The following is a 24,189-nucleotide window of genomic DNA, read 5'->3' as shown; positions in this document are numbered from 1 at the left end:
CCTGAAACCAATATTGCACTGTATGTTAACTAAATAAAATTTTAAAAAAATAAAAAATAAAAGGGTCCTATGTGGTAAAATGTCCTGAAAATTAAATGTCATTAGTTTCTCTGTAAATAAACCTGTGCTCATGGGGAAATTGAAGGAGATTTTTCTACAGATAAGTTAATGACATTTTTGAAGTAGGAATCCATAATCATCACAATAAGCCCTACCTTCAGTGAACTAAAATTCCAAATGTTCAAGATAAGAGTAGATAGGATGTGTTTACTTTGCAAGTCTAAATATTCTGATGTCCAAATTAATTTTCCTCACATGAAAGTTTTGTCAAATGCTACCAGAAACGTCCAATGTTTAAAGAGAAATACAAATTCATCCTGAAATCCAATGCCTTTATTACTGTGTATATTACACATTAGATTCCAGGACCAAGGATCCATTTCCGATAGGCTGGTTTCCATAATAGCTTCATTAACTATTCATGCTTATTTAGCACTCACCATCTTTACTTGCCTCATCCCCAGTTCTTCCCTTCTCCAAATTCAGAAGTAAGCAAAACTGCCGCTTCAAACGGCAGTTTGAAGGATTGAAATCCTACTCTCCATAACCACATGATACCCATGTTTATCCAAAGTTGCTTTTAAATTGTTTTGATGTTGCATGAGTCATTAGTATAGAATGATGCACCGAATACACATTCACATTATAATGAGTAAACAAAAACAACTCCTTTCTTGTGGATTGAAAAGAATTTGTGCTAAATATTTTGGAAAAAAAAAAGAATGAGAAAATATGAAACATTTATACGCATACAATGGGTAAAGATGGTGTTTAATAACCATTTTGAATTGAAAATGTCATCTCATAATTAGATCTCAATACAGTATCCATGTCCTTTTCTTCATCCATTCAATATTCAATACTTGTTTATTTAGAGGCTACTCTTAGTCAATGCCTTAGTTAATATACGATGAGGCATGAAAGGCTTAAATATGTTCTCTGACCTAAGAGAGAACAAAATTTGGTAAAAGAAGCTTTACACAGATTGTAAGTTTCTTCACAATATTCATTCTCCCCTTCTTCCTTAGTAATATGAATCACTACCCTAGCTTGGCTTATTGATACTTAACTTAAAAAACAAAACAAACTCTCCTTAGGTGTGGCCATATGATTACATTTAAGCCATTGAGTTTACAGCGGTAATGCTATGTGTACTTTCTATTAAGAAGACTTAGTAGAAAATGGATATTATTATTCCCTTCTAAACCCTCAGAATAGCAAAGAAAATGAACCTGCCTCCCTGAGAACCTCTTAATCCCAAAACCAACTTTAGACTGCCTATTTCTGGATTTATTTTATGTGGGAGAAAAATAAATTTTCATTTTGTTTAATCTAATGTATTTTTTACTACATGTAGCCAAGTCTACTCCTAACAAACAAAGAGATGTAAAACAATTATTACAAATACAAGCTATAATTTGACCAAGTCCACTGGAAAGGTACAAAAGAAAGTTCAGAAAAACATGAGGTAACATATAAGCAAGGAGTCTAGGTATTAGGGAAGATTAAAGGTTTAGTGTTGAAGCTTGCAAAAGTTAGTAAATTAGCCTTTCTGTTCCATATATTTATCTTATATGTTCCACAACAGATAGCATATAGAAATATGAGAGGCAGAGAGAATAAATATCTAATATCCTTATTCAATTGGACTGGATTATCTATTTGCTCTTTAAGCCATTTATAATATTCTCTATACTTTCCTGCAAATAAAGAACAAACAGGTACATTTCATGTTGTCAGTATCATGATATCAACTGAATATTCTATTTTTTTTTAATCTCACAAGCCTGATGGAAGTGGTGATTTTATCCGAGTAGGGGTTAACTAATTTTCAGTGACTGATATTTGGTGCATTAAGTAGCACCTGCCACCTATATTAACAAGGTATGAGATAGTTTTGGATGCATAGGGCTTTTCAGGAATAGTGAGGTCAGTGATACCTCTTTTGAAAACTATAGTTTGTTTAAAAGGATGACAGAAAGAAATAAAGAATGATATACCCAGCAGGATAAGTTATAGACCTACAAATACATCCAAAAGAAAGCAGGGCATGTAGATCTTCAGATTGATGATTTCTGAATTCCTCCTTCATTTTAAAAATACAACTGTGTTTTCTAAAAGATATAGACTAAACTTAGAGATAGCATATGTGAGAATAGATCAAATATAAATCTCCAAACATATCCTACCTAGAGCACTAAAAATAATATAATTTATCCTGGAGTAAGTAAAAGATGATTACGGCAAAAGTTTTTTTTTTTTTCAATATGTGAAATTTATTGTCAAATTGGTTTCCATACAACACCCAGTGCTCATCCCAAAAGGTGCCCTCCTCAATACCCATCACCCACCCTCCCCTCCCTCCCACCCCACATCAACCCTCAGTTTGTTCTCACTTTTTAACAATCTCTTATGCTTTGGCTCTCTCCCACTCTAACCTCTTTTTTTTTTTTCCTTCCCCTCCCCCATAGGTTCCTGTTAAGTTTCTCAGGATCCACATAAGAGTGAAACCATATGGTATCTGTCTTTCTCTGTATGGCTTATTTCACTTAGCATCACACTCTCCAGTTCCATCCATGTTGCTACAAAAGGCCATATTTCATTCTTTCTCATTGCCACGTAGTATTCCATTGTGTATATAAACCACAATTTCTTTATCCATTCATCAGTTGATGGACATTTAGGCTCTTTCCACAATTTGGCTATTGTTGAGAGTGCTGCTATAAACATTGGGGTACAAGTGCCCCTATGCATCAGTACTCCTGTATCCCTTGGGTAAATTCCTAGCAGTGCTATTGCTGGGTCATAGGGTAGGTCTATTTTCAATTTTCTGAGGAACCTCCACACTGTTTTCCAGAGTGGCTGCACCAATTTGCATTCCCACCAACAGTGCAAGAGGGTTCCCGTTTCTCCACATCCTCGCCAGCATCTATATTCTCCTGATTTGCTCATTTTGGCCACTCTGACAGGTGTGAGGTGATATCTGAGTGTGGTTTTGATTTGTATTTCCCTGATGAGGAGCGACGTTGAGCATCTTTTCATGTGCCTGTTGGCCATCCGGATGTCTTCTTTAGAGAAGTGTCTATTCATGTTTTCTGCCCATTTCTTCACTGGGTTATTTGTTTTTCAGGTGTGGAGTGTGGTGAGCTCTTTATAGATTTTGGATACTAGCCCTTTGTCCGATATGTCATTTGCAAATATCTTTTCCCATTCCGTTGGTTGCCTTTTAGTTTTGTTGGTTGTTTCCTTTGCTGTGCAGAAGCTTTTTATCTTCATAAGGTCCCAGTAATTCATTTTTGCTTGTAATTCCCTTGCCTTTGGGGATGTGTCGAGTAAGAGATTGCTACGGCTGAGGTCAGAGAGGTCTTTTCCTGCTTTCTCCTCTAGGGTTGTGATGGTTTCCTGTCTCACATTCAGGTCCTTTATCCATTTTGAGTTTATTTTTGTGAATGGTGTGAGAAAGTGGTCTAGTTTCAACCTTCTGCATGTTGCTGTCCAGTTCTCCCAGCACCATTTGTTAGAGACTGTCTTTTTCCCATTGGATGTTCTTTCCTGCTTTGTCAAAGATTAGTTGGCCATATGTTTGTGGGTCTAGTTCTGGGGTTTCTATTCTATTCCATTGGTCTATGTGTCTGTTTTTGTGCCAATACCATGCTATCTTGATGATTACAGCTATGTAGTAGAGGCTAAAGTCTGGGATTGTGATGCCTCCTGCTTTGGTCTTCTTCTTCAAAATTACTTTGGCTATTCGAGGCCTTTTGTGGTTCTGTATGCGTTTTTTAAATAGCTGTTTTATAATTCTTCATTTTTATAATTTCATAACTAATATAAAGCCAGTGGATGAAGAAAATGTGGTATACACTCACAATGGAATACTGTTAAGCCTTAAAAATGAAGGAAATTCCATCATATGCAACAGCATGGATGAATCTTGAGGACATCATGCTGAGTGAAAGAGGACCCTCACAGAAAGGCAAATACTGCATGGTTTCATCTACATAAGGTATCTATAATGGTCATATTCATAAAATCGAAGACTATAATCAAAGAGTATGATTTCCAGAAAGTGAGGGAAAGGAGAAATTGGAGTTACTAACCAAGAGGCATTAAGTTTCAATCAAACAAGGTAAGTTCTAGGGGCGCCTGGGTGGCTCAGTCGGCTAAGTGTCTGGCTTCGGCTCAGGTCGTGATCTCGTGGTTTGTGAGTTCGAGCCCCGTGTAGGGCACCATGCTGACAGCTCAGAGCCTGGAGCCTGCTTCGGATTCTGTGTCTCCCTCTCTCTCTGCCCCTCCCCCGCTCATGTTCTGTCTCTCTGTCTCTCAAAAATAAATAAACATTTAAAAAAAATTGAAAAAAAAAACCAAGATAAGTTCTAGAAATCTATTGTACAGCAATGTACCCAGAGTCAACAATAATGAACTCTACATTTAAATTTTTAAGAGGGTAGATCTCATGTAAAGTGCTCTTTCCACAATAAAATTATTTTTAAAAAAGAAAAAGACAAATAGGTACATTTGGTTAACTTCCATATATATATAAAATACTCGGTGGTAATTTTAGATTTGTCAACACAAAAAGTTGTGAATTAAGAAGATTGCCTGAATTCTATCACTAACATGAATTAGATTTTTAAAGGAGTTAAATATTTTCCATGTATAATAAATACAACCTTGTTACTGTATACTTTTCTGAATAACCTTCACCAAGGTAAAAGTTATGCTGAAGATTTAATACAGTACCATTAAGAGTTTCAATTGGTTCTAAGATTCCAATTCACTTACATTTGCTTTTTAAAAAGGAATTATTGCTCTGTGCTAATGTTTTTTCAAAACCAAGTTAAAATGAATCAAAATATAGCATAAAAAGTTATTTTACAACTGAGACCTATATTTCATTCACCACTATCATTGCATAACCAGATTAAGAAAATAATTCTCGACAGAAGAATGAAAAGAAGAATGTCATATTTACTTTCTTTCATTCATAGACAACATTGAATGAAAAAAGACTTGGGTCTCACATAATATAACACTGGAATAAATTATTACAAATTCTAAGTTAACAACATTATGACCTCCTAGCAAACTTAAGAGGCTAATTATAAGCCATATTGGAAATATGTTTTTCATGTATTACGAAAAGTTTTCACAGGAGCTTGGCAGTAAGCAGAGATGGGAGATGACGGCAAAGTGAAGAGGTGGAGAAAGAGAACCAATGCAATTATCTTCAAATATTTGAAGGGCTTGCATGTGGGAAATGGAATAGACTTTTTTTTTTTCTTATTGCCTCCAGGAGGCAAAACCTAAACCAAAGTTAGAAAAATAGATTTCATTTTAATATAAGGAAGAATTGTTTACAGTGTTTAAAAGTGCAACGACCTGCTTTGGGAGATAGGGAGTTCCAGATCACTGTTGACTTTTTTTTTCTTTTCTTTTTAAATGTCTATTTATTTATTTTGAAAGAGAGAGAGAAAGTAAGAGCAGGGAAAGGACAGAGAGAGACAGAATTCAAAGGAGGCCCTACACTGCCAGCACACAGCCCCATGTGGGGCTCAAACCCATGAACCGTGAGATCATAACTCGAGCGGAAACCAAGAGTTGGATGCTTATCTGACTGAGCCACCCAGTGCCTCCTGTTGACTTTTAGGCAGAATATGCCTGTGGACTATTCGCAAATGGTCTAGCAGAGATTTGTACATTGAGTGAGACTACATGATCAACAAGAATTTTACTTTTCTATGATATATTTGATTCTTTCATTCATTGTATGTTTCTTACACAAGACACACTAAATCGTTGTCTGAAGGTTTCTCACAGAATACACCATTTTCAGGTGTTAATTTCACAACACATATTCCAGATAACCAAGGCTTGTTAAAAGCTTCTCATTTTATCATATGTTAACTAACATGAATTAAAAAAAAAAAAAAACTATCATTTTAACACTCTGAAAACCAAAGTAGGAGCACAGAAGATGGTGTTTAAAATATAGAGTACAGCACAAAGCTATGTTTCCCTCTTTGTAAAATTATATATAAATCACCTGACATAAATAGTCTCCAATTGGATGCATAAAGGTCTGCAATAACAAGTAAGAGAGATATTTTCCTCTATGATTAGGACAGCATTTTAGCAGCTTGCTTAACAGCTATATTTATAGGTTACGTTTTCTGTAGGCTTAATAATACAGATTCCTACACTCCAGTTTTAGGATTTTTTGATTCAAAATTTTAGAACAAGTCCTAAGAATTCAGATTAGAAATAAAGACCACACATGACACAAAGTCTATGAAAATGCTTTTCCAAACAGTGCTGTAGGATAATGACTGTCAGAATTTCTCACGGCCGTCTTCTTCACATTCTTCAACATGCAAATGGATAATTTTTAAAATTTTTCATTCAGCAGGCCAACTAACCTACTTAGTTCAGCATAGTGAGGTAGTCAGTATGGACTCTGAAGCCAGACTGCCTAGGTTAAGTCCCAGATGTACTGTTTACTAAATATATTTCCTTGGACAAATAAACTCTTCATGTTTCAGTTTTCTCATCTGTAAATTGAGGATTATATAAATAACTAGGTAGAGTCTCGTTGTAATGATTAATGAATTAGCCTAGAATAATACCTGACATATAGTAAGAGCTCAATAAATGTTAATTAACTATTATCATCCTTTATGACCCATCAAGGCAAAATGATTCCCAAAATTGGAATTTCAACAGGGATCAAGCAAAAATTCTGTGCATTTAAATAAATTAATTTTTATCACCTTCCCTCATGTTTTTCCAGCTCAAAATTGTCTCATCTAGAGACTATGCTGCCACTATATTGTACACCCAAAACAAACATAACACTATGTTAACTAAGTGGAATTAAAAACTTATAAGCAAACAAGCAAATAAATAAAATGGAGTCTCTGTTGCAAAAATTTGTGTTTCAGATAAGGATTAGTCAGGCACCTGAGCATATTCAGATCTGCCTACAGCACAACACCCATTGGGAGGCATAACTGAACTGCCATAACAAAAATCGTAGACTGAGAGTCTTAAAGATGGGAAATTTATTTCTTTTCTAGCCAAATCCTTGGCTAGGATTTCCAAGATCAAGGTGCCAGCTGATTCTGTTTATGGTGAGGGCTCTTTTCCTGGGTTTTAGATGGCTGCTTTCTTACTGTGTCCTCACATAGTAGAGAGAGTGAGCTCTCTGGTGTCTTTTCTTACAAGGACACAAATTCAAACATATCAGGCCCCACCATCGTTATTTCATCTCCGCATACAGTCACATTGTGGGCTATGGTTTCAAGATACGAATTTTGGGGGACACAGTTAAGTCCACAGTAGCAAATGTTAAATGTATAATTGGTATTTATAAGCATACATAGAAATTTCTATTCAATCAACTAAAAGGCAGCACTTCAATCACTGGCCAGAGACCTCACTCTAGACTTATTATATATCTGATTCTATGAAAAGCTTGTGTGACACAAAATCACAGAATGAAAATGGAACATGCTAAATAGTCATTCTTCTAGATTCTTTAAGTTCTGCTCCCATATCAGATGAGATCACCAGGAAATTATCTTCAAGGAAATTATTATTTTAGTGTCCTATAACATTGCCTTTATAAAACTATGATTTGAGGTTTTTTCCTATTAAAGCCTTGATAACACGATTTGACTTATTAGTAAAAAGACTATTTATATATTATATATACCATTTAAAATATTTTCTACTGTCATTTATATCTTTATATATAAATAAAACAGCATCCCCAGGATATAAAGTGTACATAGTACTAAGTGTTAGGAAAAAAAATCCCTCCTCACTGATGTTTTCTCACTATAATATTAACAACTACATTAACAACCATAACAACTATTAACCTTTATTGAACCTTTCCTATGCACAATGTACTATGCCACGCATTTATAAGTTTCTATATTTTTTCTTATAAAAAGCGTTATGATATGAATAGTAGTCTTATAATTATCGAGTAATCATTCAGAAAAATTAAATAATTTGATGTAGGATTCCAAGATACAAATTACAGAATTAAAATACAAATCTGTGTGACTTCTGACCAGTTCTCTCACTCTAAACAAAAAATTTACTTACTTGAAGGATAAAAGTATGGGAAAAAATCATTTTTAATTAAATACAGCAACAGCTCCAGGTTAAGTCACTTTCCAAAAAAGACAAACCTATTTTCCCCAGTAATCATTTGACAATACCTGCACAGATTATACTACTTTTGGAGCTTTTTCTTCTGTGGTCTTACAAAACTGGTGATCATTATCAATGATACAGGACAACCCAGACAAAATCATTTTCCTCATGTGGAAAAATCAATCAGTGATGCTGTAAGAATCAAGGTATAATGAATCACATCAACACAGTTTTTAAAACCTATCATTTGATGTTAAAAATAGTTGACTAGGCATTTGTACCATCATGTAAAGCAAAGGAACGTATGGTAATGACTGATACAGAAAAGCCAAAAATCCTGTATGAACATGAGGAGGAGATCAAATGTTTATTTCCAGAGGGTGTACATTCTCTGGTTCTGACAAAGAGGAAGAAAATTTGGGGTGCCTGGGTGGCTCAATCAGTTAAGCATCTGACTTCAGCTCAGGTCATGACCTTGTGGTTTGTGGGTTCGAGCCCCACATCGGGACTCTGTGCTGACAGTATGGAGCCTGGAGCCTGCTTGGGATTCTGTGTCTGCCTCTCTCCCTGCCCCTCTCCCACTCAACCTCTGTCTCTCTCTGTCTCTCAAAAATGAATAAACGTTTAAAAAAAAGTTAAAAATAGAACTACCATACAATCCAATAATTGCAATACTGGGTATTTACCCAAAAAATATAAAAACACTAATTCAAAGGGTTACATGCTATGTTTATAGCAGCATTATTTGCAATAGCCAAATTATGGAAGCAGCCAAATGTCCATCAATAGATGAATGGATAAAGAATATGTGGTATATATACATATTATTCCTATTCCGTCATAAAAAAGAATGAAATGCTACCATTTGCAATGACATGGATGGAGCTAGAGTGTATAATGCTAAGTGAAATAAGTCAGAGGAAGACAAATAGCATATGATTTTACTCATGTGGAATTTAAGAAACAAACAAAACAAAACACAAAAACACGAGCAAAGGAAAAAGGGAGAGAGAGAAAAAAAACCCACAAAACAGACTCTCAGTATAGAGATCAAACTGATGGTTACCAGAAGGGAGATTGTTGTGAGGGTGAATTAAATAGGTGATGGAGATTAAGGGGCACACTTGTCATAAGCGCTGGGTGATGTATGGAATTGTTGAATCATTATATTATATACTTGAAACTAATAAAACACTATATTGTAAAAATATAAAATAAAATAAAATATAAAATACTTATTGCTATATGCAGATAGAGACATTTAAGAAGTGCTTCTCAACAAGTTGAGAAATAATTTACTTACAATTATCTGACATTTTTGAAGAGAAATAGTCCAAAAGACCTAAAATACTTGCTTCCTTCAATTTAGGTGGTTCTTCTGATTTATCCATGAGTAAAATGTCTTTTTGTGATCTTGTACAGACACAGAAACCAATAAAAGCAGTTTTTCGCAAATTAGAAGTGGCTGCATACAAGCAAATTTCTGCAAGAATTGTTGTGTATATGTAGACAACATTCCAGGCCCAGGAAACATCATCTACCTTGCAGCTTTCTTCCTAAAATGAGAAAATAGTTATTAGATAATCAAGATATGCTCTGTCATAATTAAAACTACATACTGTACTCATGGTAAGAAATATCTTCAAATTTTATAGAGCTGTTAAAGACCATCACCAACTAATATTTCTAAAATGTACTCAATTAAAAAACAGGTTTTCTGTGGGTAGATTGCATAAAATCTACTTCAAGGAATAAAAACTACAAATATCTAAAAAGTTTATAAAGAACAACTTTTCAATTTCCTTGGTAATCAATAGAATGTAAATTAATCCCCTGAGATAGCATTTTCCATATCATATTATAAAAGAATATTTTTTTATATAAAGCTCAGTTCTTATGTGTGGCACTTTATACATTTTTCATAGGAAAGCAAGACAGTTATATCTTCTGGAGAGGAATTTGAACATCTTTTCTGAGATTATTAAAAGAAAGTTCATAGTCTATCACTCAGTAATTTATGAATCTATTCTGAAGAAATAGTCATAAACACAGATAAAGATTTTATTCATGAGATTTACCAGTTCAATATTGTTTGCAATTAACTGTGAATAATTAGAAACAAACTCACTGTTCAACAATGAAGAAATTGTTAAGTTATCTCATGCAGACTAAAATGTAAGTTTTAACAATATGTAATTACAATAAAAAGTGTTTTTTGTAATATACTTTAAATTTTCTAAAAAAGGAAACTAAACCATGTATGACTGTATGTTCTCAAGTTTGTTAATACAATTTAAAGTTCCTCTCATGTAAGGAAGCCTGGGTGGCTCAATCAGTTGAGTGTCTGACTCTTGATTTCGGCGCAGGTCATGATCTCACAGTCATGAGATCAAACCCAGTATTGGGCTCTGCACTGAGCGTGGAGTCTACTTGAGATTCTTTTTCTCTCCCCACTCTCTCGCCTCTCCCCCATGTTCTCTCTCTCTCTCAAAATAAATACATAAAAATTAAAAAAAAATAAAGTCCCTCCCGTGTGTGTGTGTGTGTGTGTGTGTGTGTGTGTGTAATCTATTTCCATACCTCTACATCTTTAACTATACCCATCTGTCTACCTATCCATACTGGGATATATGGTAAATGTGCATTTACTTTTATATTTAATTAAAAATTTTGTTAAAAAGTTATGCTCATTATAACCCCTAATATTATATTCAATTTAAATAGTGGCAAAAATAAAATTTGTTTTTCTTCAGGTCTTTTAGCACACGTAAATTAACAACATACTGTTACCTGATTTTGAACAGACATAATGCTTAAAAGAAAATCTCTCATTAATTCCATTAAAGCTTTCAAGCAGGCCATGTTTAATTTGGCAGCCTCCCCAAGGACCAGCAAAGCCAGTGTTGAATCCAACCTAGGAATTTTGTGAACAAAACAACAAAGACCTTAATTAAAATAATAATAAACAATTTTTTAATGAAGAGAGTAATTGGCCAGAGATAATGAGTATCCCAGGTTATCAGATACATTTACTTTTAATAAAGGCCAGTATTGGTTGACACTAGTCATGATTAAAGTCTATAGGAAAGAGCCACATTTTGAAAGATATTCACATTCAGAGGAGTGTTATGTCAAAACTCTGAGAGTAATAAATACTACAAAATATCACATTTCTTCATAGATCCTGCATAACAAGCAATCAAGAGGTCTGATTCTAGAGTATCCCCAAAGTGTCATAATAGATTCTGATTTTTAACTTTTTACACCTGATTCCAAGAGGTGAATTTAAAGAGTGTTTTCCTCTAAAACAAAAAGAGAACAAATTTAAACATGGTCTTCCTAAACACTCCAACAGTTCAGATTATTTGATTTTACAAAAAGCATAATTTCTCAAAATCTATATTTCAGTTTAATTAGAAGACTATCAAGATTTATCTTTAAAATATTATATAATAACTAAAAAGTCACACAACAATTTATTAGTTACAAATGTACATATACTTGATAGGTTCAGGAAATTATACATTTGGTGCTATTTTTACCCAATTGAAAAAGATATAGTTGGAAAGAGAACTGGTAAGAATGAAAATGTGAAATTGACTCTACCTAGAGCTGCATATTGTCTTGATTTCTAAGCCACTGATAAATTAAAGAGTTAGTATATTTTACAATTACATTTGACTTTCACAACTGTGATATTTCAGGCCAGTATGTCAAGTTCATCATCATTATCAAAAGGAAACACCTCTAATCGTGGGCGAAAAGACAATTCTTTATATTTGAATAGAGCTTTACAGATCTCAGTGTGCTTTCACATAAATTATCTCACTCAGTGAACCCCATTTTTTGACACATTCAAGATCTTTTTGAAAGCTTTTCTTTTAAGTATTAGAAAATTGACACATAAATAGATCTGGAGATTTACCCAAGTTCCTGTTTTAAGCTAGGTTAATGATAACTACAGTCTTCTTTCACTTATGGGTAATTCCTCTATTGCTGTTCCAAACCATTATTTAAGCACACAGAAACTAGACATTGTGGTGATCATTTGACAACATACACAAACACTGAAGCATTATGTTGTACACCTGACACTAATACATTATATGTCAATTTTACCTCAATGAAAAATTTAACCTTAGTATGACAATGCTGCCTACCTGATATTGTCTGTTCCTTCTTTTCAGAACTAAACCTCAGTTTTGTTCAAGATGGCAAAATGCTCAGTTAACACTGCTCCTCAAAATGGAAATATTCTATAATCGTGATTGTGAATGCACAGGTGTATGTATTTGATCAAAGGCCATAGATCTGTATACATAAAATGTGTGAGTGTTACTGTATGTAAATTATATTTTAATAAATTTTGACTTAAAATATGAATCCCCACATTCTCTTGAAGCTTGGAATAGCCATAAATGTAGATTTAAGGCTAAATGAGATACAAATGGAAGTGTATTATGAAAGGCTTCCAGGTAAGATATTATTTTTCTGATGAAGAAAAAGATTAGGGGCACCTGGGTGGCTCAGTCAGTTTGGGCATCTGACTTCAGCTCAGGTCATGATCTCACAGCTTATGGGTTCGAGCCCCGCATTGGGCTCTGTGCTGACAGCTCTGAGCCTGGAGCCTGCTTTGGATTCTGTGTCCCCCGCTCTTCTGCCCCTCCCCTGCTCACACTCTGTCTCTCTCTCCTTCAAAAATAAATAAACATTAAAAATTTTTTAAAAGAAGAAGAAGAAGATTAAATTTAGATAACAGGTGATTTTTTTTTTCTCCTTTGCTCATCCTTTCCCTCCTGCTTGGAATACATACATGACACCAGAAGGTTGAGCAGCTGTCTTGCAACAATGAGGATGAAAGTCCAATACAAACAATGGAAGAAAAGGAAGCTAGAAGGAGCTTGATTTTCTTAAGTATCTGCATATTAATGGTGTACTGCTTGTTATGTGCAGTAATTAAAGCTCTATTTAGTAATGCAATTGTAGTTAGGTTACTGTTAACATGCAGAAGAACTGAATCCTAACTGATAGACTCAACACGATGTTTACAAGCATGAACTTGGATTCAGAAAAATTATAGATGGAATCTTATCTCTACCACTAATTAGGTATATGACATAGGGCAATTCTCATACTCTCCTTTAGTCTTAGGGAGGGATCTCCTCATCTATAAATAAATATAGATAGCAAAACCTACATTTCGGAGACTATTGTAAAATTTAAATAAAATACTCTATGTAAAATGGCTAGGTTCGAAATGCTGACCTAAATCGAATTACAAAAAGACTATCCCTTCAAAGTCAAAGGATATGAGTTTGATACCTTTTCTCTGTGAAGTCCTAGAGTGACTAACACCCAGATGCCCTCTGAGGTGAACGACCAGTGAGTCATTCTCAGAGTACTCCTCACCCCACTTCACAAAAAGGTCAAGCAAAGCATAATCACAGAGTTGACAAAATGTCTTTGTCCCTGAACATACCTCACAGTCCCAATATTTTGGTTTGTCTGCTCTCTTTGAAGTTTGGAAAATCATAACTAACCTAGGGCACTCACTAAAATATGGATGAAAAAAGATCCATCAGTGTCAGCCACCTATGGTAGAAAAATGCTTCAACACAAGCACACTATTTTCAATAAATGCTGATTGCAAAATTTTCTGTAAGTGAAAATGCCTCTGCCAAAAATGGGATAGAAACACCAATACTTACTTGCAAATAGGGAGTTTGTTAAAAGTCAAAACTGAAAATCAATGTACATTGAATTCAAGGTTGATTAGGTCAGAAATTTTGCCCTAGCTTCTTTATGAACTCACCAGGTCTCAATTATTAGTAGAATAACTTGGTTTTACAATGCTGTGAAATTAAACATGTATAAAGTAATTTATAAATATTATAGATTTCCCCCTAATTTTATAAATAAAGAAACTGATGCAGAGGTTTACTGGCTTGTCTAAAATAAGTTACTTGATTCATTTTACTTTTTAATTTTTTTCACTTTTTTTTACTGTTTTACTAACTTTTGAGACAGAGAGAGACAGTATGAGTGGGAGATGGGCAAAGAGAGAGGGAGACACGGAATCCAAAGCGGGCTCCAGGCTCTGAGCTGTCAGCACAGAGCCCAACATGGGCCTCGAACTCGTGAACTGCAAGATCATGGCCGAGGTCGGATACTTAACCGACTGAGCCACTCAGGCGCCCCAATTTTTTTTTCACTTTTATTTTTTTTTTAATTTTTTTTTAACGTTTATTTGTTTTTTGAGACAGAGAGAGACAGAGCATGAACGGCGGAGGGACAGAGAGAGAGGGAGACACAGAATCAGAAGCAGGCTCCAGGCTCTGAGCCATCAGCCCAGAGCCCGACGCGGGGCTCGAACTCACGGACCGTGAGATCGTGACCTGAGCTGAAGTCGGAGGCTTAACCGACTGAGCCACCCAGATGCCCCACACTTTTAAAATTAATGTGAATCACTGTATACAGGGAAGTAGTACCAGATCTGGCCTGAACTTCAGCTAGCCTTACTCCAGCCCAGCATCCCTTCTACACTAATATAGATCAGCTAAAATATAATAAACAAATATAGATAGGTAAATAGATAGATAGATGATAAATAAATCAGCTAAAATACAATAACAGGAGGCTTTGTAAAAAGCTACCTAGCTATTTACATACAACCTTATAAAAAGGTTAGGAACATCAGCATTCAAGACAGTTTTCCTAGATTCTCCTTACTCCTTTATATCGATTTCTTCAGTGATCAAACTGCACTTTTAAAAGATGGAATTAAAATGTCTCCAAGTCATGGGGTGCCTTGGAGGCTCAGTCAGTTAAGTGTCTGACTCTTAGTTTCAGCTCAGATCATGATCTCATGGTTGGTGAGACTGAGACCCGCATCAGGCTCTGTACTGACAGGGAGGAGCCTGCTGGAATTCTCCTTCTCTGTCTGCCCATTCTCCGCTCGCATGCTCTTTCTCTCTCTCTCAAAATAAACAAATAAACATTTTAAAAAATAAAATGTCTCCAAGTCACGACCCTTACACAGGGCTCTTTCAACCTTTCAATAGATACCTAGGAAAACACTGACAACGTCAAAAATCCACATGACCCTAAAAATGAAAGACTAAGAGTTAAAGAAAAGTCACCAAGAGCAGCAACTTTATAGGGAATTTCCACAAACCATAAAATTGATGGAGCTGGATTAGGAATAGCAATAAGGAGTGCACACATGCTGCTTCATGAAACATAGCAGCCTTGGTTCCTCAAAGAAAGTTAAAAGGAATAAAAGGGGAAAAAAGACATCTCTACCATCCACAGTGTTTGTCATAGTTCAGAAAAAGTAAAGCCAGTCCCTTACTTTGGGAGTACTGTTTTTTGGTTTTTTTTTTTTTTTTAAGGAGCCAGAGTATTATTTCTGTGCTTCATCAGCATTTCTCTATACTTACTCAGAGATGGAAATTTCTAGATGCCAAGAAGGGTAGAAAACCATGCTCGTGACAATATGTGTGTAGGAAAGAGGAGGGAATGTGTGTGGGGGTGGGGAGCAGGAGAGAGGAGGAACACTATGCCAGGAACACTGGAGGGCGTTTTCTCCCCAAAGGTAAAACATCAAAGAGGAAGAGGAACACAGGAAGGTCCCTGATGATAGTGCACAATGAGCGTTGTAGCATCTAACATCTCTGCTATGGATCCTGTGAAGACAAACCTCTTCATTTAAAATAACAAATTTTGTAGATTTCTCCTAGATAATAAGGTAGGTAAAAATAGAAAAGAGAAGGGGATCCTATGTGAGACTGATGAAAAATATATTAAAGCAAGGGCTTAAGAGAAGACCAGTCCAAATACTCAGAGAGGATCACATCTCTGAAAATGATTTCTTAGAGGGACCAGAAGTTATTTTTATGACTCTTAAGTATCTTTAATAAAGCCAAGGAAGAAGAAAAGACCATGAAAAGCCTTGATACTGAGATGAAAGGTAATAGAGTAAGAAAGCAAGAGATTGCAAAGAAATTAAAATACAAATGTAAAATTCAAATCCATGATGAGGAAGTTAACTGTAAAAGTTGGTTGGAAGGAGAAAAGTTGGAAAATTCTTACATAATTTAGAGGAAGTCAACTGCATTTAAAGCTGGCAAATTAAGACCCAGTAGTATCTAATTCCCACTGAAACAACCAAAGAAACAAAATCTACGCGGGGAAATCTGTAGTACTACAGAAAGGAAAAAAAATAAAGGAACTTTAAAGATTTTAAAGTTATGAAGAAAATGGAATCCAGATGAAGGAAAACATTTCCAATGCCAAGAAGCCAAAAATTAAATCTAAAATTTAGTGAGGCATATATGGGTTTTCCACTCTAACATAATGTATAATCTAAGCACAGACAGGCAGGAGCTGTGCGTTGAGCATGTGAACAATGAATAATCAATGGAAGGCCTTCAAGACATATAGACCTGTCACCACAGCATTTGTGCAAAGCTTCACATAGCAGGACTTTTCTCTAAGTGAAGTGAAGGATTCGCCTTTACAGCTTCATAAGATGGCCAGGGAAATAAGAGAGGATGCCTTTTATATCCTGGCTACCCAATCACAAAGATGTTCCTAAAAGTTCTGGATTGAAAATAAAAAAGATAAAAGAAGCAGACTGGCTTTGAACATCTAATCACAGCTATAAGTTAGGAAATGGCATAGCAACATTTAGTGATTTAAAGTGAGAATTAGGAAAAAACAAAACAAAACAAAACTGTGAGCACAGAAGTCTATTTCCAGACAAAATGTATGTTCCACTTTTTAGGGGGAAATGAATGGTAACAAATGTTATAATCAGCCTAGAGTTGTATACAATCAAGGGCTCACCTAATGCAAGAGATATAACCTATGTTCCTACCTAGAATATACTCAAACCAACCAAATATTTATTTATTTATTTATTTATTTATTTATTTATTTATTTAAATATTATTTAACAGCTTAAGAAGGAGAAATTGTAGTGGTAAGTGGCTGATAGTGGGTGGGAAAAAGAAAGTGTAATAAGTCAAAATAATATCATAAATATCACCTTAAAATTAAATACAGATATAAAACTCATTCTATAAGGAGGGACTAGAACATTTTAAAGAGTGACTTAGCCTTAATGTTATCAGAAACTCCAGATTATATTAACAGCCTAGGAAGGTAGGGTTAAAGTAAATAAATTCGTCTCAATCTTCACTGCACATGGAGAAGAGGGCAATCAGGATTTCATTCTTGGTTTTGACCATTTACAAAAACTAATTTGAAGAATGCATGTCTCTTGCCATTGTCTGATTTTTGATACTTCTTAGAAAAGATGGACATGTAAATCTAGTCTTTAGCATGTCTGCTAAAAGAGTTCTTTCTCCTGCTTACAGAGCTTCATTCTCAGAGCTCCAGGACGACAGTGGGAAAGAATGAAGGGCTGGTGTGTTAGACAAGCCAGGAATCCAGCTTCACCAGAGAAGGCAAAGGCAGGTGGGTCACTGACTGTCAACCCCCTCTAGTCCTATCAGGCACTTCTTCACCTGTTTGGTTCACTGGTGGTAATTAATCCCAGCAGCAGGATCTTTCAGTCTTTGTTTTTCCTCTTCTTGTTTTTTTCTAATCATGGCAAGTTATAAGACCCTGATGCGACCCTGTGACCTATAAAGATGGTTGTTGTTAAATAATTTTAAGCCGGAGAGTGGTCTAATCACATTTAGGTTGTAGTGCTGGCAGCAGAGTATGACAAATTATTGATGGGAAAACTTAAGGCAAAGAGACCAGTTAAAAAGCTACAAGAGTCATGAGACAATATGGGCCTAAACCAAGGTTGTGACAGAGCAGGTAGAGAGCAGAACAGTTCTGAAATGTAGCAGTTAGGGTGTCTAATTTGGTTAAGTTGAGGAGAGGACATGTGTCACGTATTAAGATTAAAATTCAGCGGGCAGGAGCCTCTCTAGAAAAAAATAATTCTGATCTAAACTAGTAGGGCATGAAGCATTAGGGGAGAATCAAAGTATAAAAAAGTGTTCTCATTACTTATTTAAATCTCTTAAAACCTCTCTGAGATGGCTACTGTCTCTATTTATCTGTTAACCAGACTCTGTTCATAAGGGTTAAATGACTCATTCAAAATTAGACAGGTAGCAAGAGACAGGATTAAAACTCAGGTCTTCTGATTTGAGGTTGAATGTTTTCTTACTGCACCATAACTTAGCAAAACATAATTACACATATACCCTTGATGTATACTAAATGGTTAAACTTAGCCCAGAGGATCAAAGGATAAATTTAAAAATCCAGGAAATGAATTTGAAGAGTGAGGACCTACACTGCCGTCTCAGCTCATAAGGAAGGCAGAGGACTATCGACAAAAACTTCTTTGAATGGTTTGGGTCAGACTGTCCCATGAACATTATAATTGCTGGGGTTCAGGAGATAGGCAATGGGGATATCAGTGATCTCGACAGAAATAAAGGCCTTACAGCCTATACAAAGCAGTTGATTTTGTCTGATTCATTTCAATGCAAACACAAATACCATACCTCTGGAAAACACTTGCCCTATCTATATAATTTTAAATTGTCAAGCTTTTTTGGAATACATTCATGGAGTGCATTAAATCAGCTATTTTGCTTTGGGAGATATAATTTTATATGTTATACTGCTCCACTGAAATGCCATACTGCATTTCTCAGCAGTCTTCATTGGCTAATAATTCAATTATAAACACAATTCATTATTTTCATGTTAGATTAGAAAGCCTTTTGCACTGGCTTGAGCTATCTTCCCAGAGCAAATGGGGCAGTTTATAAAAGGCCAAACCGCAGGGTGGAGCATTGAGAGTATAAAGCATCATATAAAATTTAACCACATTAAATGGAAATCTGCCTTATAGCAAACTGCTTATCTGCAGCTCAGGGCAGCTCAACTTCCCAGATAAAGGCTGCTGCATGACAGCTAGGAGGGGTTCATGTAGTCTCTTTTTCTCTGCTTTTTCACCCTTTTTTATAATTTATTGTCTTTAGTGCATTTCTTCACCTTGTTTTTTTTCTTTTTTTTTTCCCTGTCCCTTAGTGAGCAGAGAGGTTGCTCTAATTCTGTGATGCCTTCCCTGAGTCTTTTCATGGATTCCAGGCCTGCTCTTTTTTAGGCTCAGCCGAAACCACTTGTGTCAATTTCTTTCCTTTTCTATTGTATGATCTTTATAAAGGGGGCTATAAGAAGCAAGGCAGGGATCTACAATGATGAATTATTTACTGATGGATAGCATCAGAAATGGGCAGATGAGAACCACTCACTTGTATGGGCACAAGAAATTTTTGCCACTATTAATCAAATTTCTTCTGATCATTCAGTTGAATGGTCTCCTTTCTGCATTTTAAATCCCTGAACATTGATTCACCATTATGGTGACTTTATTGATATGTGCGGCAAACAAAATTTTTCAGGTTACTCCTCTTAATAGTCACTTGGCATTGAATTTCAAGTGCGAAACCAAATTTATCTTCCACCAAGTGTCAAAATTCCAAGGCTACCTGGTCCAGCAAATCATGACAATGTCTTAATTTACTATCAAGGCCTGATGCCTCAATATTTCTATTTCATTCTAAATACATTGTTCATTTTCTTAATTTTTTACATGTAACCAATCTTAGGAGTATGTAAGACAAATACTCAATTTTCCCTAGAAATGGAAGGCATTTCTGCTTTGATTCTGATAATTACATCACAGTTTGTTTTGTCTTATCTGGAATAATGACTTCTTGATAGCTTTGTAGGCTATTACATAAATAAATATGTTATAAGAAGAAAAATTAATTCTTTAATATTTGCCATAATGAGTGTTATCATCACAACAGAAAATTTGACTAACAGAAGTTAATCAAACTGCTAACTAACTTAAAAATTAATCTTTTAGGGTCTCAGAGCCTAGAGCCTGCTTCAGATTCTCTCTCTCCCTCTCTCTCTGCCCCTCCCCCACATGTGCTCTGTGTCTCTCAAAAATAAATAAATATTAAAAAATAAAAAATTAATATTTTAATGTAAATGGATTATTGTTTACTAGAGTCATCACTTTAAAAAAAAACATTGAAACCTCTTTTAAAAAACCAGTAAATATAAGAAATAGAATCAAAATTATTTGCCAGTGTTTTTTAAAGCAGTTATCTTTTCCTTTTGATTTTAAGCAGTTACTATGTTTAGCATTTTTTTCAATTTACCCCTCTGGTCATTCCTCATTGTCTAAACACTGCCATCCCCTCCTTCACTTGATCTTCACCATGTCTTCCCAGAAAAGGAGAAGTCAGGACAAGCATCTTCAGTGACAAGATGCTTCAGAACAGTTATCTCCTTCCTCGTGCAGTCAGAATGAAGCGTGCTATACTGGGGCCCTAAAAATGTCATTCCAGTCACTAGTAAGTTTAATAAACATGGCCTTGCTTTCTCCATCTGTAAAGTAAGAATCGTTCTGTATGATCTCCAATGCCCCCAAATCTGTAAAATACTAAGTATAAAAAAATAACTACCAAGATTCGTGGGTGACTCGGTCAGTTGAGTGTCTGACTCGCCATTTTGGCTTGGGATGTGATCTTGTAGTTTGTAGGTTCAGCCCGGGTGGGACTCTGCACTGGCAGTGTGGAGTATGCTTACGATTCTCCCTCTCCCACTCTCTGCCCCTCCCCAACAAAATAAATTAATAAACTTAGGAAAAAACTATCTTAAAGACTGTTAAATAACAAAATGCAAGCAAGTAAATTTGAAGGTCTAATTGGCTTATTAAATGATTCATGAATCATGAAGCACCCCATCTAGCAAGTAGAGGGGAGCTTCAAGGAGTTAGAAGGGTTTTATAGAAGGAGGGTCATTATTAGCAAAAGAAAAAGATGGCATTCTAGGGAGAAAAGCACGGTGTCTTATTATGCTAATTATCTCATGTTTTTAGGGGAATGTAGAGGGCCCAAGTAGCAGACTCATTGGTGCAGACTGAAAAATTCCTAGCTGACCTTTTTAAGACTACATTTCCAGGAGTAGTTAAAACTTCACTTAGATTATGTATTATGCACCAGTTTGGGAACTCAGTCTAAGTGCACCATTTGGGGCCCATGGTGTGTTTGTTTGTTTAACAAGACAAATCATAAACAAATTAAATCAATGTTGATGCAGTACAGTAAAACTGAAAATTGGGTAAAGAAACAATTCCCTGACTTTAGAATTAGCTACTCTTAACTAGCCACTTTTATTATCTCAATATTTATTTAAACTTGCTTATTTGGTAATTATTAGAATACCATATATATAGAATACCATACTTATTTAGTAATTATTAGAGTCTTCCAAGAGCTAACGTAGTTCTAGCCCCTTTTGAAAACTAAAGTGTGTGTTTGAATCCCTAACAATTTATTTCCTATAGTAAGAGTGGTCTGAAAAAAATCACCATGGCTTTCAGCATAACCTACTTTATACCAGTGAGAATCTCTAATTTTTGTTGTATTTATCAGCTCTATATTAATATATACTTATTGAATACTTATATTCTATTTACATTGTAATTTTCCTATTTAAAGATATTATCCTTAGGTTTAAAACATGAAGGAATCACAATCTTTGTTAACTGCAATACTAAACAGATTTCTCCCATTACAGGACAAAACAGAACAAGTTCTTGATGAAATGTCTTCTGCACTAGGCTATTTCTAGGAAATTAAACAAAATCTAAGCCATCCTCCAGAAATCTTTACTTGATCTAGGATCCTAGAAACTTCCAAATGAAACTAGGAAAACACCTTTCCTTCACAAGGAATCCTCCAGATTCTTATAATTTACATATACAAAGACCTTTGGTATAGAGCTGGCAGCCAGAGACATAACAACAGGAACTAATTTTAAGAAAAATATATGACGATTGAATATGCAACTTGTTACGGCATGACATTTTTTATTATTATTATTACTATTACTATTATTCCAATAGCAATGGAAGAGGAATTCAAAACTCTGCCCTCAAATATTGAAAAGGGAAATCTCTGATCACTTGTCTCAGAAATACTCCTTTAAAATTCTTCTTTCTTCCATTGAACCCATGTCCTCTTTGGTAGTAATTTACGACTTTTTTCCTTCTCAAATTAATATATGTACAGGAGGAAACTAACACTTATCAGTCAAGATTTATTTTTGTTATACTTTACAAGTAAGGCATAAAGAAACAGAATTTCAGTATATTTCCTCCAAGAATAATAAACTGTGCCTCACTGCTGTTGTTTAACAACTCAAAAAATAAAGCATGTTTTAAATGTGGGGACGCACTCTTTATCAATAACAAATTTCATTTGATAAAGATAAATTATGTAATGCATGCATGCAGATTAGCAAAAAAAATGAAAGATAGGAACAATTTATTGATGAAATGAACTAATACAAAATATATAAATTGCCCTAGCATTTTGGAATAGAGATCATAAATTTTTTTCATAGTCAACTAAGGTGTGATTAACATTTAAGTACAAAGGCTATTTAACATTTAAACACAAAGGTTTCTCCATGAATTACTTTGGATTTATAGAACCCCTCTTACCAGCATTTCTTTTGAAGCTGCATTTTATGAAAGATGAGATGTTCAAGCACCTTATTCAACTGAGGACTATTCTTCTGAACACATGACCAGGCAGCCACACAGTGCCAGAGCAGGTGGTTAACTTCATGTCCTCCCTGATTAACTTGCAAATGTTCCTAGAATTAAAATATAAAAATATATCTGGAAAAGAGTTATCTGACTTGAATAAACATGAAAATATACAAATGAAAATGCATTACTTTCTTAAACTTCATGTTACACAATACAGAGCAATTTACTAAAGTACAGTTTTATAAGTACATACAGTATGGAGAAGGAAAAATAATTTTCCCTCTACCCTTCCAGGTTCCTGGATGAGACCTCCCCACCGCTGTTAATAAAAAGATTCACATGAGAAAACCAAATGTAAATTTAAGAATGTGTATACATCCTGTACACACGGGAGACACCCAGGAATACTCTTCAAAATGGCCCAAGTCACCACTTCATATAACATCTCTAGCTAAAGACATAAAGGGGGGAGGGGCAGCTATGGAAGGTTAACAGGAAAAGTACAGTAAACAAGGGTAAGGTTGATATGCAGATTTGTCACTGCCTCTCCTCTGGTAAGAGTTTCTATATATCTAGAGTCATCCTTGTCTTCCTGGTGCAGAGAGGGAGACACCTTACAAATGGAGATTTCTCTTAAAATGTAAATATCTCTTACAAAAAGAGTAACTTTTACTCAGTTTTCACAGCTTCTCCTGTGTCTGCAATTTCTTAAAAATAACCAGCCTAAAATTATCCTTATGCTAAAGAAGCATATTTGGGGGCAATGAATTTTGTTTCCCTTCAATTGTTAACCTGAACCTAATGTCTTAATTGATTTTCACATGGGTCCCTTGTGTTCAGTGACATCAGTTTTACACTATGACAGAAATCCTATAATCTCTAAGGGACAATAATTAGACAAAACTGTGCTTCTTAGACCCTATATAATTTAGTTCTCCCTGACACCCAAGGAGAAGAGGACAGGAGAAAGTCTGAACAATGTTCAAACAACAAATCAGGTTTTAAAATGTGGATTTCCACTAAGGGCCAAATATATGTGCCTAGTTAGACATGGTCAATGTCTGCTTAGTAACTATTTTAAAAGCGTACAAATTCAGGGGGAAAAAATGGACTCTTACCTGTTAGTTTTTTCTTAAAGTGCTTCCTAACAGTTTCATAGATTAATTGGTCTACTAGAGTAACTGGTACAAAGAAACCTGATTTTATTGTTAGACGTGATAAAATAGCACTCTCATTGAATTTTCGCCAACAATACTGTTTCAAATACGCATCTTGTGATGTGTACACAATATCACGTGATATTTCATTCTTTAATGTATGCCCCAAAGAAACACTTAAAAAGCCTCCAAAATGCT

The 24,189-nt window shown here is 35.1% G+C and overlaps 1 protein-coding gene across 4 annotated transcripts in view; it reads right to left on the bottom strand.

The window, feature by feature from the left end:
• Positions 1–24,189, bottom strand: part of TMEM232 (transmembrane protein 232) — a 218,661-nt gene that overhangs the window by 139,742 nt on the left and 54,730 nt on the right. For all 4 annotated transcript variants that reach the window (XM_019450519.2, XM_019450517.2, XM_019450520.2 and 1 more), the window contains 3 exons: positions 22,784–22,938; positions 11,014–11,137; positions 9,527–9,779 (listed from right to left, as the gene is read on the bottom strand). In XM_019450519.2, coding sequence (XP_019306064.2) covers positions 9,527–9,779; positions 11,014–11,137; positions 22,784–22,938 — 532 coding nt within the window. The remainder of the gene's footprint in view (positions 1–9,526; positions 9,780–11,013; positions 11,138–22,783; positions 22,939–24,189) is intronic.

The sequence above is a fragment of the Panthera pardus genome, unplaced genomic scaffold, assembly GCF_024362965.1.
Source record: "Panthera pardus isolate Hobbes unplaced genomic scaffold, ASM2436296v1 HiC_scaffold_2, whole genome shotgun sequence".
Classification (NCBI taxonomy): domain Eukaryota; kingdom Metazoa; phylum Chordata; class Mammalia; order Carnivora; family Felidae; genus Panthera; species Panthera pardus.
This window is presented reverse-complemented; position numbering and strand designations above follow the sequence as displayed.